Below are 13,072 nucleotides of genomic sequence, written 5' to 3'. Positions count from 1 at the left end.
GCTGTAATTGTGGCCAGCTCCGGATCGGAGAGCCCCGCGGCAGGACGGAGAGACGGGAACACGGAAATGTGCAGAGCGAGGTGAACTCATTCAGGAAAGTTTATGATGACCTCAGGGGAGCGGCGCATTAGGCACTGTCTGATGCCGCCGACTGCCGTGTGGTGGTGACGTGACCTGCTTTCTGATTCGAGTCAGGTCACAGCGGCTCCGGCAGAAAATAGTTGTCGTCGTGGGTCTATTTTCCGTCACGGCGCCGTTGACCGCGGCGTAAATATTGGTGTAACCGGTTCAAACACTTCAATCTGACGGCATTCACCTTGACATGCAAAATATGGCAAACACCGGCAGGATAACAAATACATTGTAATCTTTTCCCAAGGCAACATTGTGGCCTGACGAAGGATGTAGATGGCGGTTGAATTGAGCGCACTCACAGCTCAGCAGAGGCGAATTAAATAGCTAAGGGTTAGGCATGTGCTAAGGGGAGTGATGCTCAAATGAGCGCATATAACATGGAGGCAGCCTCCCTGATGTTATCCACATTGTACGTCGAACAGGAAGACTAGTTCACCAATTTATTATCAGGGATAGCATAGGAAAACAAAGAGTGAGATGGTATGACCTACACTGCATTATTTCAGTCCTACTTGATGCCCGGGGAGATTTGATTATCCTCACGAATTGGTTTCACCCATTCGCCATTTCAGACGTTCTCTCCCCCTCCCCCAGTGTGAGACCTGCGTAAGACCGCTTGGTGGCGATGAGCGACCCCGCACTACCCCCAGGCTGACCCGTCGTTGTGTCTCGCCGCCACCAGGCGGCGCCAGAAACGCTACCCGGCCGAAACGGCCGACAAGATGGCGGCGTCGGTGGCCGGCTCGGTCCTGTCCGGCTGGGGCGCGCCTGCCCACGAGGCGGTGCCGTCCCACCTGTTCTCGCAGCATGTGCGGCAGCAGCACGCCGACGCCGACGACGGCTTCCGGCGCGAGTGGGAGATGCTGCAGATGGCAGCGCCCCTGGCGGACGACGCACGGACTAGTGGCGCCGCGCAGAAGAACGGACAGACAGCGGCCAGCGATGCCTCGACGGGGAGTTGTGAGTGCTCCTTAAGGCGTGAATAGTAAGATGCGTTTTCATTGAAATGTGGTGCACGATCGCTAGCCCCGATTAATGTGAACAGTGTGGCACCTGTGTGGCAATGAATGTACGACGTGGTTTGATATCCTGGCGTGCTTCACGAGTGTGGTGAAATGTCGATCGCACGTGTCATATCAACGCTTAGGCAGCTAGGCTTGAGACGAAGGCTCGACGCGTCTATTCGTTTTCATACGTTCCTTGAATCCCAAAACTCATGCGTGTTCCGGACTGGCAACCAAGGATGCTGTTCCATAACGCTTTAGTGCACATACATCAGGCTACTATTGCGAAATAACCCGCAATGGCTGGCACGGAGGGTACTGGTTCCCCTCATGTGAGGTCCAGCATCCATCCTCTAACAGCCACATAAGCTAAACAGGCGTGTTTATCGCACGCCGCTGATGCAGCGGCACGCTCCGATCTTGACGTCTGGCGCCTGCCACAGATTACTCGACACGCGTGCCGATCACGTCCCGCCTGTACCGCCACCGGCCGACTCCGGCCGCCTACTACGTGGACGGGTACCAGCGCGCGCGCGCCTTCATCGTCACCGACCGGCCGAGCGCGGCCAGCCACGACGCCCTCTGGCGGCTGGTCTGGGAGCAGGGCGTCACCACGCTGGTGCTCATCGGGACGCTCGAGGTACGCGGCGCTGGCTCGGCAGGCATGTACCGGTGGCGTCCACCGGCCAGGCTGCCCGACCTGGGGGACCGGGGGGACTGGGGGAGGGGCACTGGCCGCACCGGGTGCACCGGGTGGACCGAGTGGAACGGGCGCACTGGATAGACCGAGTGGACTGGGCGCACCAAGTGGACTGAGTGGACGGAGCGCACCGGGGGGACTGGGAGGACCGGGCACACCAGAAAAGCTAGGAAGACCGGGTAGATCGGGTGGACTGGGCGCACCGGGGGAATGAGAAGACCCGGCGCACCGAGAGGACCGGGAGGGTCGGGAGGACCGGGAGGGTCGGGAGGACCCGGAGGGTCAGGAGGACCGGGGGTCGGGAGGACCGGGAGGGTTGGGAGGACCCGGAGGATCGGGAGGTCCGGGGTGTCGGGAGGACCGGGAGGGTCGGGAGGACCCGGAGGGTCGGGAGGACCGGGAGGGTGGGGAGGACCCGGAGGGTCGGGAGGTCCGGGGTGTCGGGAGGACCGGGAGGGTTGGGAGGACTGGGTGGATTGAGTGGATTGAACGCGTCGGGGAATGGGAAGACTGGGCGCACCGGGAGGGTCGGGAGGGCCGGGAGGACCGGGTGGACTGGTGCTGGGTGGGAGTGAGGTGACGCCCGTGGCTGCCCGTGACGCGGGCCTTAGTCAGTGCAGGTGGCAATGGCATGACGCTCAGGCCTCTCTCCCATTGCCCCAGAACGACCGTTATTAATGCGGACCAGAAATGGCATTATGTAAGCAACGATGATTTGCAACTGAATCGCTTAATATGTCATGTTGCAGGCTAAGATTAGGTTCAGAAACACGTGCTGCACTGATGTCTGCTAGTTTTGCGTTACGAATACGTGAGCCACATTTCCTTGTGACATATTTTAGGTTCGTGAGCCTTTGACGGAATGCCTGCCAAAAATAGATACATCTTTGATCTAAGTTGCACGAAGCGGATGACGCAGACGACCCAACACCTGTGGTGTCTGCAGGGTGATAATATATGGTGGACGAAGCATCAGTGGCATCGACTCAACAGAGAATCACTTAAACCAAAGCGCAGTAAATGACGTCATATGATGGCGATGACAGCAATGCTTTCGCTATTATTTTTGTCTCTGCCTGAATTTTTACCCGCTGCTATAGAGGAGGGAGCGTGCGGGGTGGTTTTGTAACACGTTTGCCTAGAGTTCCGACAACCTAGCGATGAGATTATCGGTGCCGGCCGCCGAGGGAGCGTTTCGAGCTCCCACCTCATCCAGGCAAGCAAAACATATTGCATCTGATCATATGTGATTTAAAACGGGGTTTAAATATTGAAAAATACAAAAAGTGTGCGTCTGCATCACTGCGTCGTTTAAGGCTGTCGTAAGGAATACGCTCACTGAGGATTTGGGACCACTTTTTAAAGCCAGACGTCACTGAGTGCAGCCTGTCTGCGGAAAACATGGTGGGATGGAACTGGCCAGACACAAAGGCTAGACGGCTAGTCCTGATGCAGCCGTCACGACAAAAAGCCGCCTCGCACTGTGGCGATGTGTTATCAACACCGACTTGGGAATTTGCGGTGGCATTCAGTCTTTTCAAAAGTGTCTCCAGCACTGAGATCCGTTTTCCAGCACAGAATGAGGCCGGTCACCACTTCGGTGCATCGTAAAGAAGGTTTATGCTGGCTGCCGATGCGTAGCGGGCTTCGCACTTATCCGCCGACTTAAATCAAAGCCGCCGCAGGTATTTGAATAATTCGCCACGATCCCTTTAGGCCACATACAATGCCTTTGAAGCTAGGCTCAGTCGGTGGCATAAATACTGTGCCACTTACTTCGGACGCCCACAGTGAGGCTGACTGCTTCATTTCACTGGGAGTGGACGATGTTGGATTATCAGTGGCTGTGGCTCGCGCATAAAATTATGCATGCTCACATAGCGCATCATGCTGCACAGGGAGCTTACTCTTGCGCTCCACGTGAACTCGTCTTCCCAGACAAGCGTCTCACGCAGCTCCATCCTTGTCAAAGTCTCCCACGACATCGCACCACGCATGATGTTGTTTTGCAGAGGCGTGCGTGCCAGAGGCGTGCACACGTCCTCCTGCATCGCCTGTCATTCGTCCGTCCCGTCGCTTCCGTCCAGTGACGGCGCGGCGTCTGTTGCAGCCGAAAGGCGGCCGGCTCTGGCCCGAGCGAGGGGCGCAACGACCTTTCGGCGACCTTCAGGTGGAACACCGCGAGGAGCTGCCGCTGGCCGCCTGCTGCGTCCGGAAGCTGGTCGTATCAAAGCTAAAGGTACGCCTGCCGCCGTGCCATGCTCCTGGACTTTATAACGGGCCAAGTTTTCCATTTGCCGCGTCGGGGCTTACGGGAGAGTCACTCAATGAATCCAGTCATCGATTTTATTTCAGTCCGGACCGGCAAAATGCAATTTTACCGGCGTAAAAGTAGTCTCAATACCCGGAGGGATTTGGTTCCTTGGACAACAGCCAGGGCCGCTTGGAGCTCGCGCCTTCCACAAAACCTCTACTCCGACATTTTGGAAACATTGCGTGACAACGGCCCGGCAGCAGGGCGTGCCGCTACCCCAAGCACGCCGGCATCACTCGTTTAAGCACATCAGCCGCCCCGGTCACGCTGAATTCTGCGACATGTCTCGAGGTTAATCGAATTCAGGTCCGGCGATCGGACGCAATGATTCACGATCACCCGGCCCTCGTAATGCATTTCGGGCACGCGACGCCGGCAAAGTGCACGTCATGATTGCATGCGGCGGTATTCAGCCATGTGCAGAGCATTAGCGATCGGTGTATAGGGCCGCGGGGGTCGTGACACAGACTCTGCAATCGCCTGCACGGCCGCCGCCGGGCGCCGCGCACGGCCGCCGCGGACCGGGCCGACCTGACGGAACCACGGCCCCCGGGCCAGGCCGTCTTGACGGATCCACGGCCCCCGGACCAGGCCGTCTTGACGGATCCACGGCTCCCGGACCAGGCCGTCCTGACGGAACCACGGTCTCCGGACCGTGCCGCCCTGACGGAACCACGGCCCCCGGAGGACCGGGCCGTCCTGACGGAACCACGGCCGCCGCGGACCGGGCCGTCTGACGGATCCACGGCCCCCGGACCAGGCCGTCTTGACGGATCCACGGCCCCGGACCAGGCCGTCCTGACGGAACCACGGTCCCCGGACCAGGCCGTCCTGACGGAACCACGGCCCCCGGACCGGGCCGTCCTGACGGAACCACGGTCCTCGGACCGGGCCGTCCTGACGGAACCACGGCCCCCGGACCAGGCCGTCCTGACGGAACCACGGTCCCCGGACCGGGCCGACCTGACGGACCACGACCCCGGGAGCGGAACAGGCTCTCGGCGCGGTGGCTGCCGAAGACGCAGGCTGCCAGAACAGCCGGCTGGCGGGTGTGCGCTGCTCGGCTCGCTCAGCTGGAAGTGGCCGGGGCCGCTGGTCTGGCGCTGGTCTGGCGCTGGTCCGCCGCTGGTCTGCGCCGGTCTGCCGCTGGTCTGCCGCTGGTCTGCCGCTGGTCTGCCGCTGGTCTGCCGCTGGTCTGCCGCTGATCTGCCGCTGGTCTAACTCCGGCGCTGACCTGCCACAACGGCCATGGACTGCAGTATCGTCGGGAGCCGGGGACCGAGGCCGCCTCGGGGCCGATTCTGCGACTGGGATGCCCCACTGGTCCAATCACCCATGCATACGTGATAAAGTGTTGTGTCGTGTAAATGTGTAAAGATGGTGTTAGCAGCGGTCGCGCCCACTTGGGATGTCTCTTGCCGCTGGATTACCGCGACGGAACATGGGTAGGGAATACGGCATGGCATGTGTACGATTCACAACGCATATGCCGTGGTAAAACAGTCATAATTTCACCATTTTTCCGTTGGAAGATCACCTATGTGGCAGTGTCGCTACGGTAGCATTCCTCAGCACTCTCCATCTTTGGATGGAGTGTAAGTCTGATATCACGGGCCCTCATAAGCACATTTGAATGGGGTCACACAAATCAAGGCACGTGAAATACCGATGCCTGTCACGCCATCTTACCGTCATGCAGCATTTTATGAGCACAATGGACACACGACAAACACCCGGCGCATTTTATCACAGGCGTAGCAGTGATAAAAGATGCAGACCATTGTTGTGAAAATGGCGCATTGCTTATTCATACGCCGCGGCAGCAAATACGGTAATGCGTTGCGTAATGTCACGGAGGGGACTCGGGAAATGGAAAACACCGTATGGGAAATGGCACCTTTTTGTCGATCTGCTCCGATTTGCCAGCCATATCAGTCTCACTGCGGACAAACAAAAGGCTCTCCGACTCAGCAACCCAACGCCGCCTTAGACGAGGCATAATCACCCGCCTGCTACCGACACGGTCCACGTGCAGCATCTGCTGCAAACCGTGTCATCCACACTCCTAGCCGACATCGGACGACGCTGCAGCTCCGGCGGGCCGACGGCCGGCCGGTCGGCGGGTTGGCTGTTGCCACGCCGCACTGTCCCCGTCCCTGGTCCGGCGGAGCGAGGTCGCGCCGCGCCGGGGCCTGTGTACACGGCCGGTCGCGCCGGACCTGCGCCACTTTGGCCGGCGCCCGGGGACGCGCGCGCCCGCCCGGCCCGGCTCGTCCGGCCCCGGGGATCCATTGGGGCGGTGGCCGGCGCGGCTCGCCGGCGGACAAACACATGGTCGGCGGTCGGCCCAGTTCATGGGCGGCGCTGACGCGCTCCGGAACGGCGCCGGGACGGCCGGGCGGCCGGCTCCGGACGCGCCGCCGCGCCGTTACGACGTCTCAGTGCGCTGGAACTGCCTCCAAATGCGCCCCGTGTAATGGCCTCGGCTCAAGTGGTGCCGGGTGGATGTGGTGTTGTTGATACTCTGGCTAAAGAGGCCGACTAAAAAGACGAGTGTTCTCGTAAGTTGAATTGAGCTGAGTTGTAAACCACTCGTTCTCGCCAGCACGGGTGCTGAACTTGACACTTAGGTGATAACCTAGGGTTCGACAGGCTATTTCTGCCATGTTTCCAGAGTAAATCAAGCAGGAGCAAGAAGGAAAGGGGAGTCAACTTCTTCCAGTACACATACTGGCCAGAGTTCGGCCTTCCCGAGGACACACTGCCGCTACTGGACTTTGTGCAGCGGACGCTTCAGCATGAGAGCGCGTCCAACGCTCCTGTTCTTTTCATCTCTGCGTGAGTGTCAAGCTCGTGGATGCTGCAACGGCCTGTCTGGTCAGTGTATGAACGACGAATTGTAGTGACGGTGAAGGACCATGTCAGGAATGTGAAGGATCATGTCAGGACCAACATGGCTTTGGTGTCGCACGACCACCTTCCGACATCTAAATGCGAGTGTGCTTATGTCGTGAATGCTGCGAACGTTGACTGTGTGAAATGGTTTACGACATTTGGACTTTTGGACATTTGGACATTTGCTAGCTAGGCGTTTTGGTTCAAGGACTCCAGAAGAAGGGGCAGGATGGGAGGCAAGTTTTCTCCAACCCTGGCGGAACTGAATGTTACGCTGTAAGCGCCGTATGGCGAAAAAGCATCAAACACTTCGATTCCACCCAGATCCATTCACCCCTCTTGCCACAACCGATCGTCCCGTGGCCGAGCTTCTGGTCTAATCAGCCCGGTTATCGTCGATGATAGGATGCCGCAGTGTTGTCTGACAAACGCAGGTTGATACGCTGCTCAGCACGACTACTGGCGCAACTGCAATATTTGCGGCTTCGCGTTTCTTCACTGGCGTCGCGCCATTTTCGCTTCATTAGCGCAGCCGTCCGGCGCCGCATTATGCGCCGGTGGAACCAGAGCGGCGCGGCCAGCGACGCGACCGCTCTCTCGGGCGGCGCGGCGGTACTGGCGCGGTACCCCCCCCCCCCAGGCCCCCCCAGGGGGACCATAGCGCCGCTTTATCGGGCGTGGAGGCTCGTTGGCAGCAGCGACCTGTCATTTGGCGGCCGAGACTCGTTAGAGCGGTATTACCGCCGGCTTATTGGGATTCAGGTGCGCCTGGGCAGCCGTGCGATGCGCGGTGCGGCGAGAGATGCGCCCGCTGGCTAGTGCACATTGGCCGCACATGAGGGCCGTTTGCTCTGAAGGGCTCGCTGCGATGCCGGCACGGGGCGTGGCGGGCCGTCCAGAACGTGTTACGTGTGTGGAGGGGTTATGCTGTAGAACACGTGTCCAATCGCTGACCTGTGGAAAGCACTTATGGGTGGGGAGTGAAGAGCCGCGCTGTTGGGAGGTGTCTCGTTGCATTAAAAGAGAAAGTAGAAGTTAACGTGAGATTCCAACGCAAAGCTGGATTACAAATAGGATGTTTGCGTCACTGGAACAGGACAATACGCGAGCGGAAGCGCCGTCATGTCGCTTCTAAATTGGTCTGAAACTTTAGCCAATTACAGACTTTTGCAGACTGAACTCGAGCTGAGACCCCACCATCCCAACCGGTGCGGATGAATATCAAGTGATCAATACCATACCTTCTTCAGAGTGCTTCCTCGAAGCTCCCAGGAGTTTAAAGCACTTCCTGTGGCATGCAAATGTTCCCCTGAGGGAAGCGTGCTGATCCGCTGGGCCTGTGTCCTGTCGTGCTGCAGCACCTCGTACTGCGCCGCTGGATTGTACGTGGGGCTGGTCTCCCTGCTCACCCAGCTCAAGTACCGGGCGGAGCTGGGGGTGTACTCCTACTGGCAGCACGTTATCGGTGAGTTGGCGCGCGAGCTCCGCGCGCCACCTGGTGGACGGCGTGAGGCTCAGCCGCATCCTGCATGCTGAGACAAACGAGGGGACATGTGTGTGCAGATTGCCGGCACGCCTCCTGGATGAAGAAATCAAAATGTACACCGGTGTGGCGTATGTCGTCACGGAGTGATATTTGGGCATTGGTAAAATTAGTCGCTTGATCTTCATATGCAGTGCTCGCATACGCTAATATCATTGTCGTGCCTCATGAATGCAGAATTGTGTTAGATATCTTTACATTTTGACCCTGAGGCTCCTTTTAGCCTGATCTTAGGCTCACTTGCTGTAAAGCTAGAGAGGCATCAATCTAGCGGGCAATCTAGCAATCTAGAGGCAAATAGTAAAGCATCAATCTAAGGATGGGAAGATCATGAAAAGCCCATTTGCCATTTATTTGTTTAGGTTGGTTACTGAATATGTGCGGAATGTATGATCATCAAACGAAACGATGCGATGTGCGGAAGCTGAGCAAGGAAAACGTCATTTCGCATGCTTCGAATTTTAGATTAAGCTCAGACGTCTTGTTTGACCACACACACGTAATGCCCAAGAAATACCGAGCGAAAAATCCAACAGGACAAATTCGGACACCTGACACGCGCGTATCCAGGACAAGCGGACATAAAACGCCGCAACCGGGTGGACATTCCGCCTCCTTGACCGCCGTCGTGACCTCGTCTAACGCCCGCGCCGCGCAGGCGCAGCGGTGCCGACCGCGCCCGCCGCCTCGGGGGACTGCGCTCCTGACACGGAGCGCGCACTGTTATCACGGCATCGAGCCGGCAATGCGCGTAATGTATGGTGATTGAATGCCGAACGGGCGGCCCGGATCCGAACGCTCTGCGTGGATCGCGGCGCAATAACGCGCACCTAAGCTGCTGAATAATTCACATGCCGCTTCACCGAATTTCAATGCGGCTTCACAAAGCTGGTGAGTATAGTTACCAGCAATTTGTTCACGTGCCGTGTTATTGAATGTCAGGCAAATGATGTACACAATATTTGTTCAAGAAAACTGGTGGGTTTTCAGTGAAACGGGTCTTTTCAAGCAATTTGATGGGCCCTGTCATCAACCTGGTACCATGAACAGGAGCGTAGTTTCTTATTCATTTGGGGCTCCAACCTTTCCCTCAACTCTGAGAAAATGGTGGGTCTACTCTGGGGAGAAACCCGTCTTTGGCATATTTATCGGTAGGTTGCGCAATTTTTCACCGCTCAGCCCCAAACCCATCTAAACTACCCCAGCTCATTTTACAAAACTACGCCCTTGGCCCGAAACTACATATCAAAATGTTGTTGTGTTTACCTCCACATCCTGCCAGCAGTGGATGAAAATGTCTCACATCGCAATGATCTCATGCTGCAGATAACATGAAAATGTGATTTATACGCTAGAACATCAACACGTTATAACAACACAAACAAATGACACTTGCTCAATTTTACCCCAAAAAATGTTTCCGATTTAAAATTCATTGTCGAATGCTGGTTGATACGTGATGTGTTAGGAGCTTTCTTCACGTCAATAGTATAGAGTGCTGTGCATTTCTCCGTGACGCAGTACACCCGATAACCACTCCGCAGCAGCTGCGTGTGTCCTCTAGCTGTCGCGTCGTGTCCAGTGCTCGTCCGTCCACGGCTGTTTCGTGCGGCAGGCCAGTGTCCGTACCTGCTCACCACGGTGGACGAGTACTCGTTCCTGCACGACTGTCTTTTGGAGCGCGTCACGGCCGGAGAGACGCTCGTGCCTCGAAACGATGCCCACCACTACATAGAGCAGCTGCAGGACGGCTGCCGGGGCAGCTTCCCGTATCCGGCCGCCGAGAACCAGTACAAGGTCAGCTTCAGCCGGCTGTCCGGCTGTCCGGCCGTCCGGCTGTCCGGCTGTCCGGCGTCCGGCTGTCCGGCTTCTCTGTCCGGCTCTCTCTCTCTCTCTCTCTCTCTCTCTCTCTCTCTCTCTCTCTCTCTCTCTCTCTCTCTCTCTCTCTCTCTCTCTCTCTCTCTCCTCTCTCTCTCTCTCTCTCTCTCTCTCTCTCTCTCTCTCTCTCTCTCTCTCTCTCTCTCTCTCTCTCTCTCTCTCTCTCCTCATTTCTGTTCTGCACTTCCTAGTCCCGTCGTTTCGTTTGTTCAGGAGCTGCGACGCTCCGTTATCATGAATCGATCGGATACGCGTTCTGCACCGTCAGCCTACCTTCCGAGCGTCACGTTTCATGCGTCACGCTCTGCGTGTCGTCCTGTGACGCCGATGTCCGTGTCGCCGCAGCACGCCATCGCCCTGGAGGCGCGCCAGTACATGGTGGTGTCGGCGGCCAAGCCGTGCAACGAGGCCAAGAACCGCAGCCTCAGCTACATCCCGATGGAGACGTCGCGGGTGCGGCTGCGACCCGACTCGGGTCTGGAGGGCGCCGACTACATCAACGCATCCTGGCTGCCAGGTGACGTAACACACACTCAGACGCAGCGTCGGCCCCAGGTCAGTCAAACACGCCAGTCTGGCAGCTGGCGAGTTACAACTGACGACCAAGCATGCCAGTCTGGTAGCTGGCGAGTTACAACTGACGACCAAACGTGCCAGTCTGGTAGCTGGCGAAATAACTGACGAGGGCCTTCGACGAGGGCCTTAATTGTGTGCGTCGTTGTCTGGGTTTTACTGTTGGTCGCGTGTTTCGGAAAGTATGATGCGCAGGGGGTGCCACCTCACTCGCTAGGGGGGATTTATTATTTCCAAGACAGGAGCTGTTTCGGTACACTCGATTGGCCTTGGCCCGCCAAGGTCACATCCACCCATCACAGGATGAGCCGTCTTCATAGTCGGACAGCCCTCTGAATGTATGGCCGCCGCGATGCCGGAGCTTATGTATTCCAGAAATATCGCTCCCAAGAATCCCGGGACCACTTCTGCAAAAGGGCTGTCATTGAGCTGCCGACAATGCATGGGAGCTCAGCCGCTGAATGCCGCAGACTTCACCGCCGGGATGGTCATTGTTGGTTCAAGGCCACATGTCGGCTCTTCAGTGAGCTGCCGCGCCGACAGGCATCGCAGGCTGTGGATTACTCAGTGGTGGTAGTGCGCAATGCCCCAGGGTCCGTGAGCCAGCCAATGTGTCCGGCTCTGGTTTCTAGCTGCAGCACTCTGAGAATACGAAGCTGTGGTTTCAAAGTGCTTTGTTCTTGCCAAATGTAGGTTATTGCTGGCTCATGGTCCACGTCCAGATATAGAACTGGGCTCGCGTTACGGCATGACAAAATCCATCGCCTTGAGTGGCGGCTAATCAGTCAAACGTTATATTTGTCCACCGCCGTCGAATGTAGCGGTGGCAACAATGAACAAGATCAACCAGGCCCGCAACATGGCAAGCCAAATTTGCGTTATTCAAACGAACAAAAATGCGGCACGGAGGCATCACAGATCACCATTTTGCCTATAATGTTAATTCATTTAAAGGTAAAAGTACTTGATACAGCTATGGCATTGTGAATGTTATTCATAATCGCAATATTACGAATTTGTGAATGCCATCAGGTATTAATGAGTTCAAAGCTGGTATGTGGAGTTAACGGCCTGCAATGTACCAGGAGGTGCAGATAAAACGACACTGTAGTGCTAATATACCGGCACCTCCTTGTGTATGGAAGGTCGTTTACTCTACATGAGAACCTTGACCTCATAGAGCCGGAAAACTAAAAAGCACAAACGCATCTACAATGGGTCTGCAAAGTACACACTCAAAATGAGGGCAAGTCAACAATAAAGAATCAGCGATGTCGAGTTATTTAGCACAAATAACAGTTACATGGTAATAGTATACTATAGATTGTACAAGCAATGGTATGTCACGCATATCATAAATCTTATTACCACAATGTATATCTCGCATTCATATCATATCTCGTAATGCCCATTATAATCCTGCACGTGATTAGATAGTTTTTCATTGAAATCATCAACACCAGCCACTGGTCTGGTGATCGGCTGACAAATACGCGATTGATCGGCCGCAAATCACAACTGGGTCGCAACTCTTAATTTTCTGGCTCAATAGGTGTCGTAGTTCGTCATTGGTGACGCGTACATCTCGCGGGCCGTATTGATATAGCTCCTAAGCGGGTCATCTGTACCAGGATTGGTGTTGTGCCTCACGTTTACGCTTCGTGGCTGCTGAGCTACGGATGGCTGAGCACATTTTCCACTCAAGCTCATCCGAAAGCGAGGAATTCGTTTGTCTTTACGAAATCCGCGAGTGTATCCTCCCAACAGCCAGCTGCCGGGTCGGCTCGCCGTCGGAGTCCGTCGGGGCCGACGCTCAGCCGCCGGTGTGACGGAGCCGCCGGCGGCCCCCGTGCCGACGCTCAGCCGCCGGTGTGACGGAGCCGCCGGCGGCCCCGGCGGTCTGTCCGCCGCGCCGCTCCGCAGCAGCCGGTGTGACGGAGCCGCCGGCGGCCCCGGCGGTCGGTCCCGCCGCGCCGCTCCGCAGCCGCCGGTGTGACGGAGCCGCCGGCGGCCCCGGCGGTCGGTCCGCC

At 56.9% G+C, this 13,072-nt stretch overlaps 1 protein-coding gene across 1 annotated transcript in view; it reads left to right on the top strand.

Annotated features, from left to right (window-relative positions):
- LOC119108185 (tyrosine-protein phosphatase 99A) overlaps positions 1–13,072 on the top strand; it is a 66,189-nt gene that overhangs the window by 46,977 nt on the left and 6,140 nt on the right. Inside the window, exons 12-18 of the mRNA XM_037231762.1 lie at positions 818–1,095; positions 1,583–1,779; positions 3,950–4,078; positions 6,828–6,991; positions 8,407–8,513; positions 10,207–10,388; positions 10,815–10,986. Of these exons, the coding sequence (XP_037087657.1) occupies positions 818–1,095; positions 1,583–1,779; positions 3,950–4,078; positions 6,828–6,991; positions 8,407–8,513; positions 10,207–10,388; positions 10,815–10,986 (1,229 nt within the window). The remainder of the gene's footprint in view (positions 1–817; positions 1,096–1,582; positions 1,780–3,949; positions 4,079–6,827; positions 6,992–8,406; positions 8,514–10,206; positions 10,389–10,814; positions 10,987–13,072) is intronic.

The sequence above is a fragment of the Pollicipes pollicipes genome, unplaced genomic scaffold, assembly GCF_011947565.3.
Source record: "Pollicipes pollicipes isolate AB1234 unplaced genomic scaffold, Ppol_2.1 Scaffold_6686;HRSCAF=7923_pilon_pilon_pilon, whole genome shotgun sequence".
Classification (NCBI taxonomy): Eukaryota; Metazoa; Arthropoda; class Thecostraca; order Pollicipedomorpha; family Pollicipedidae; genus Pollicipes; species Pollicipes pollicipes.
Note: the sequence above shows the minus strand (reverse complement) of the source record. Positions and strands in the feature narration are given on the sequence as shown.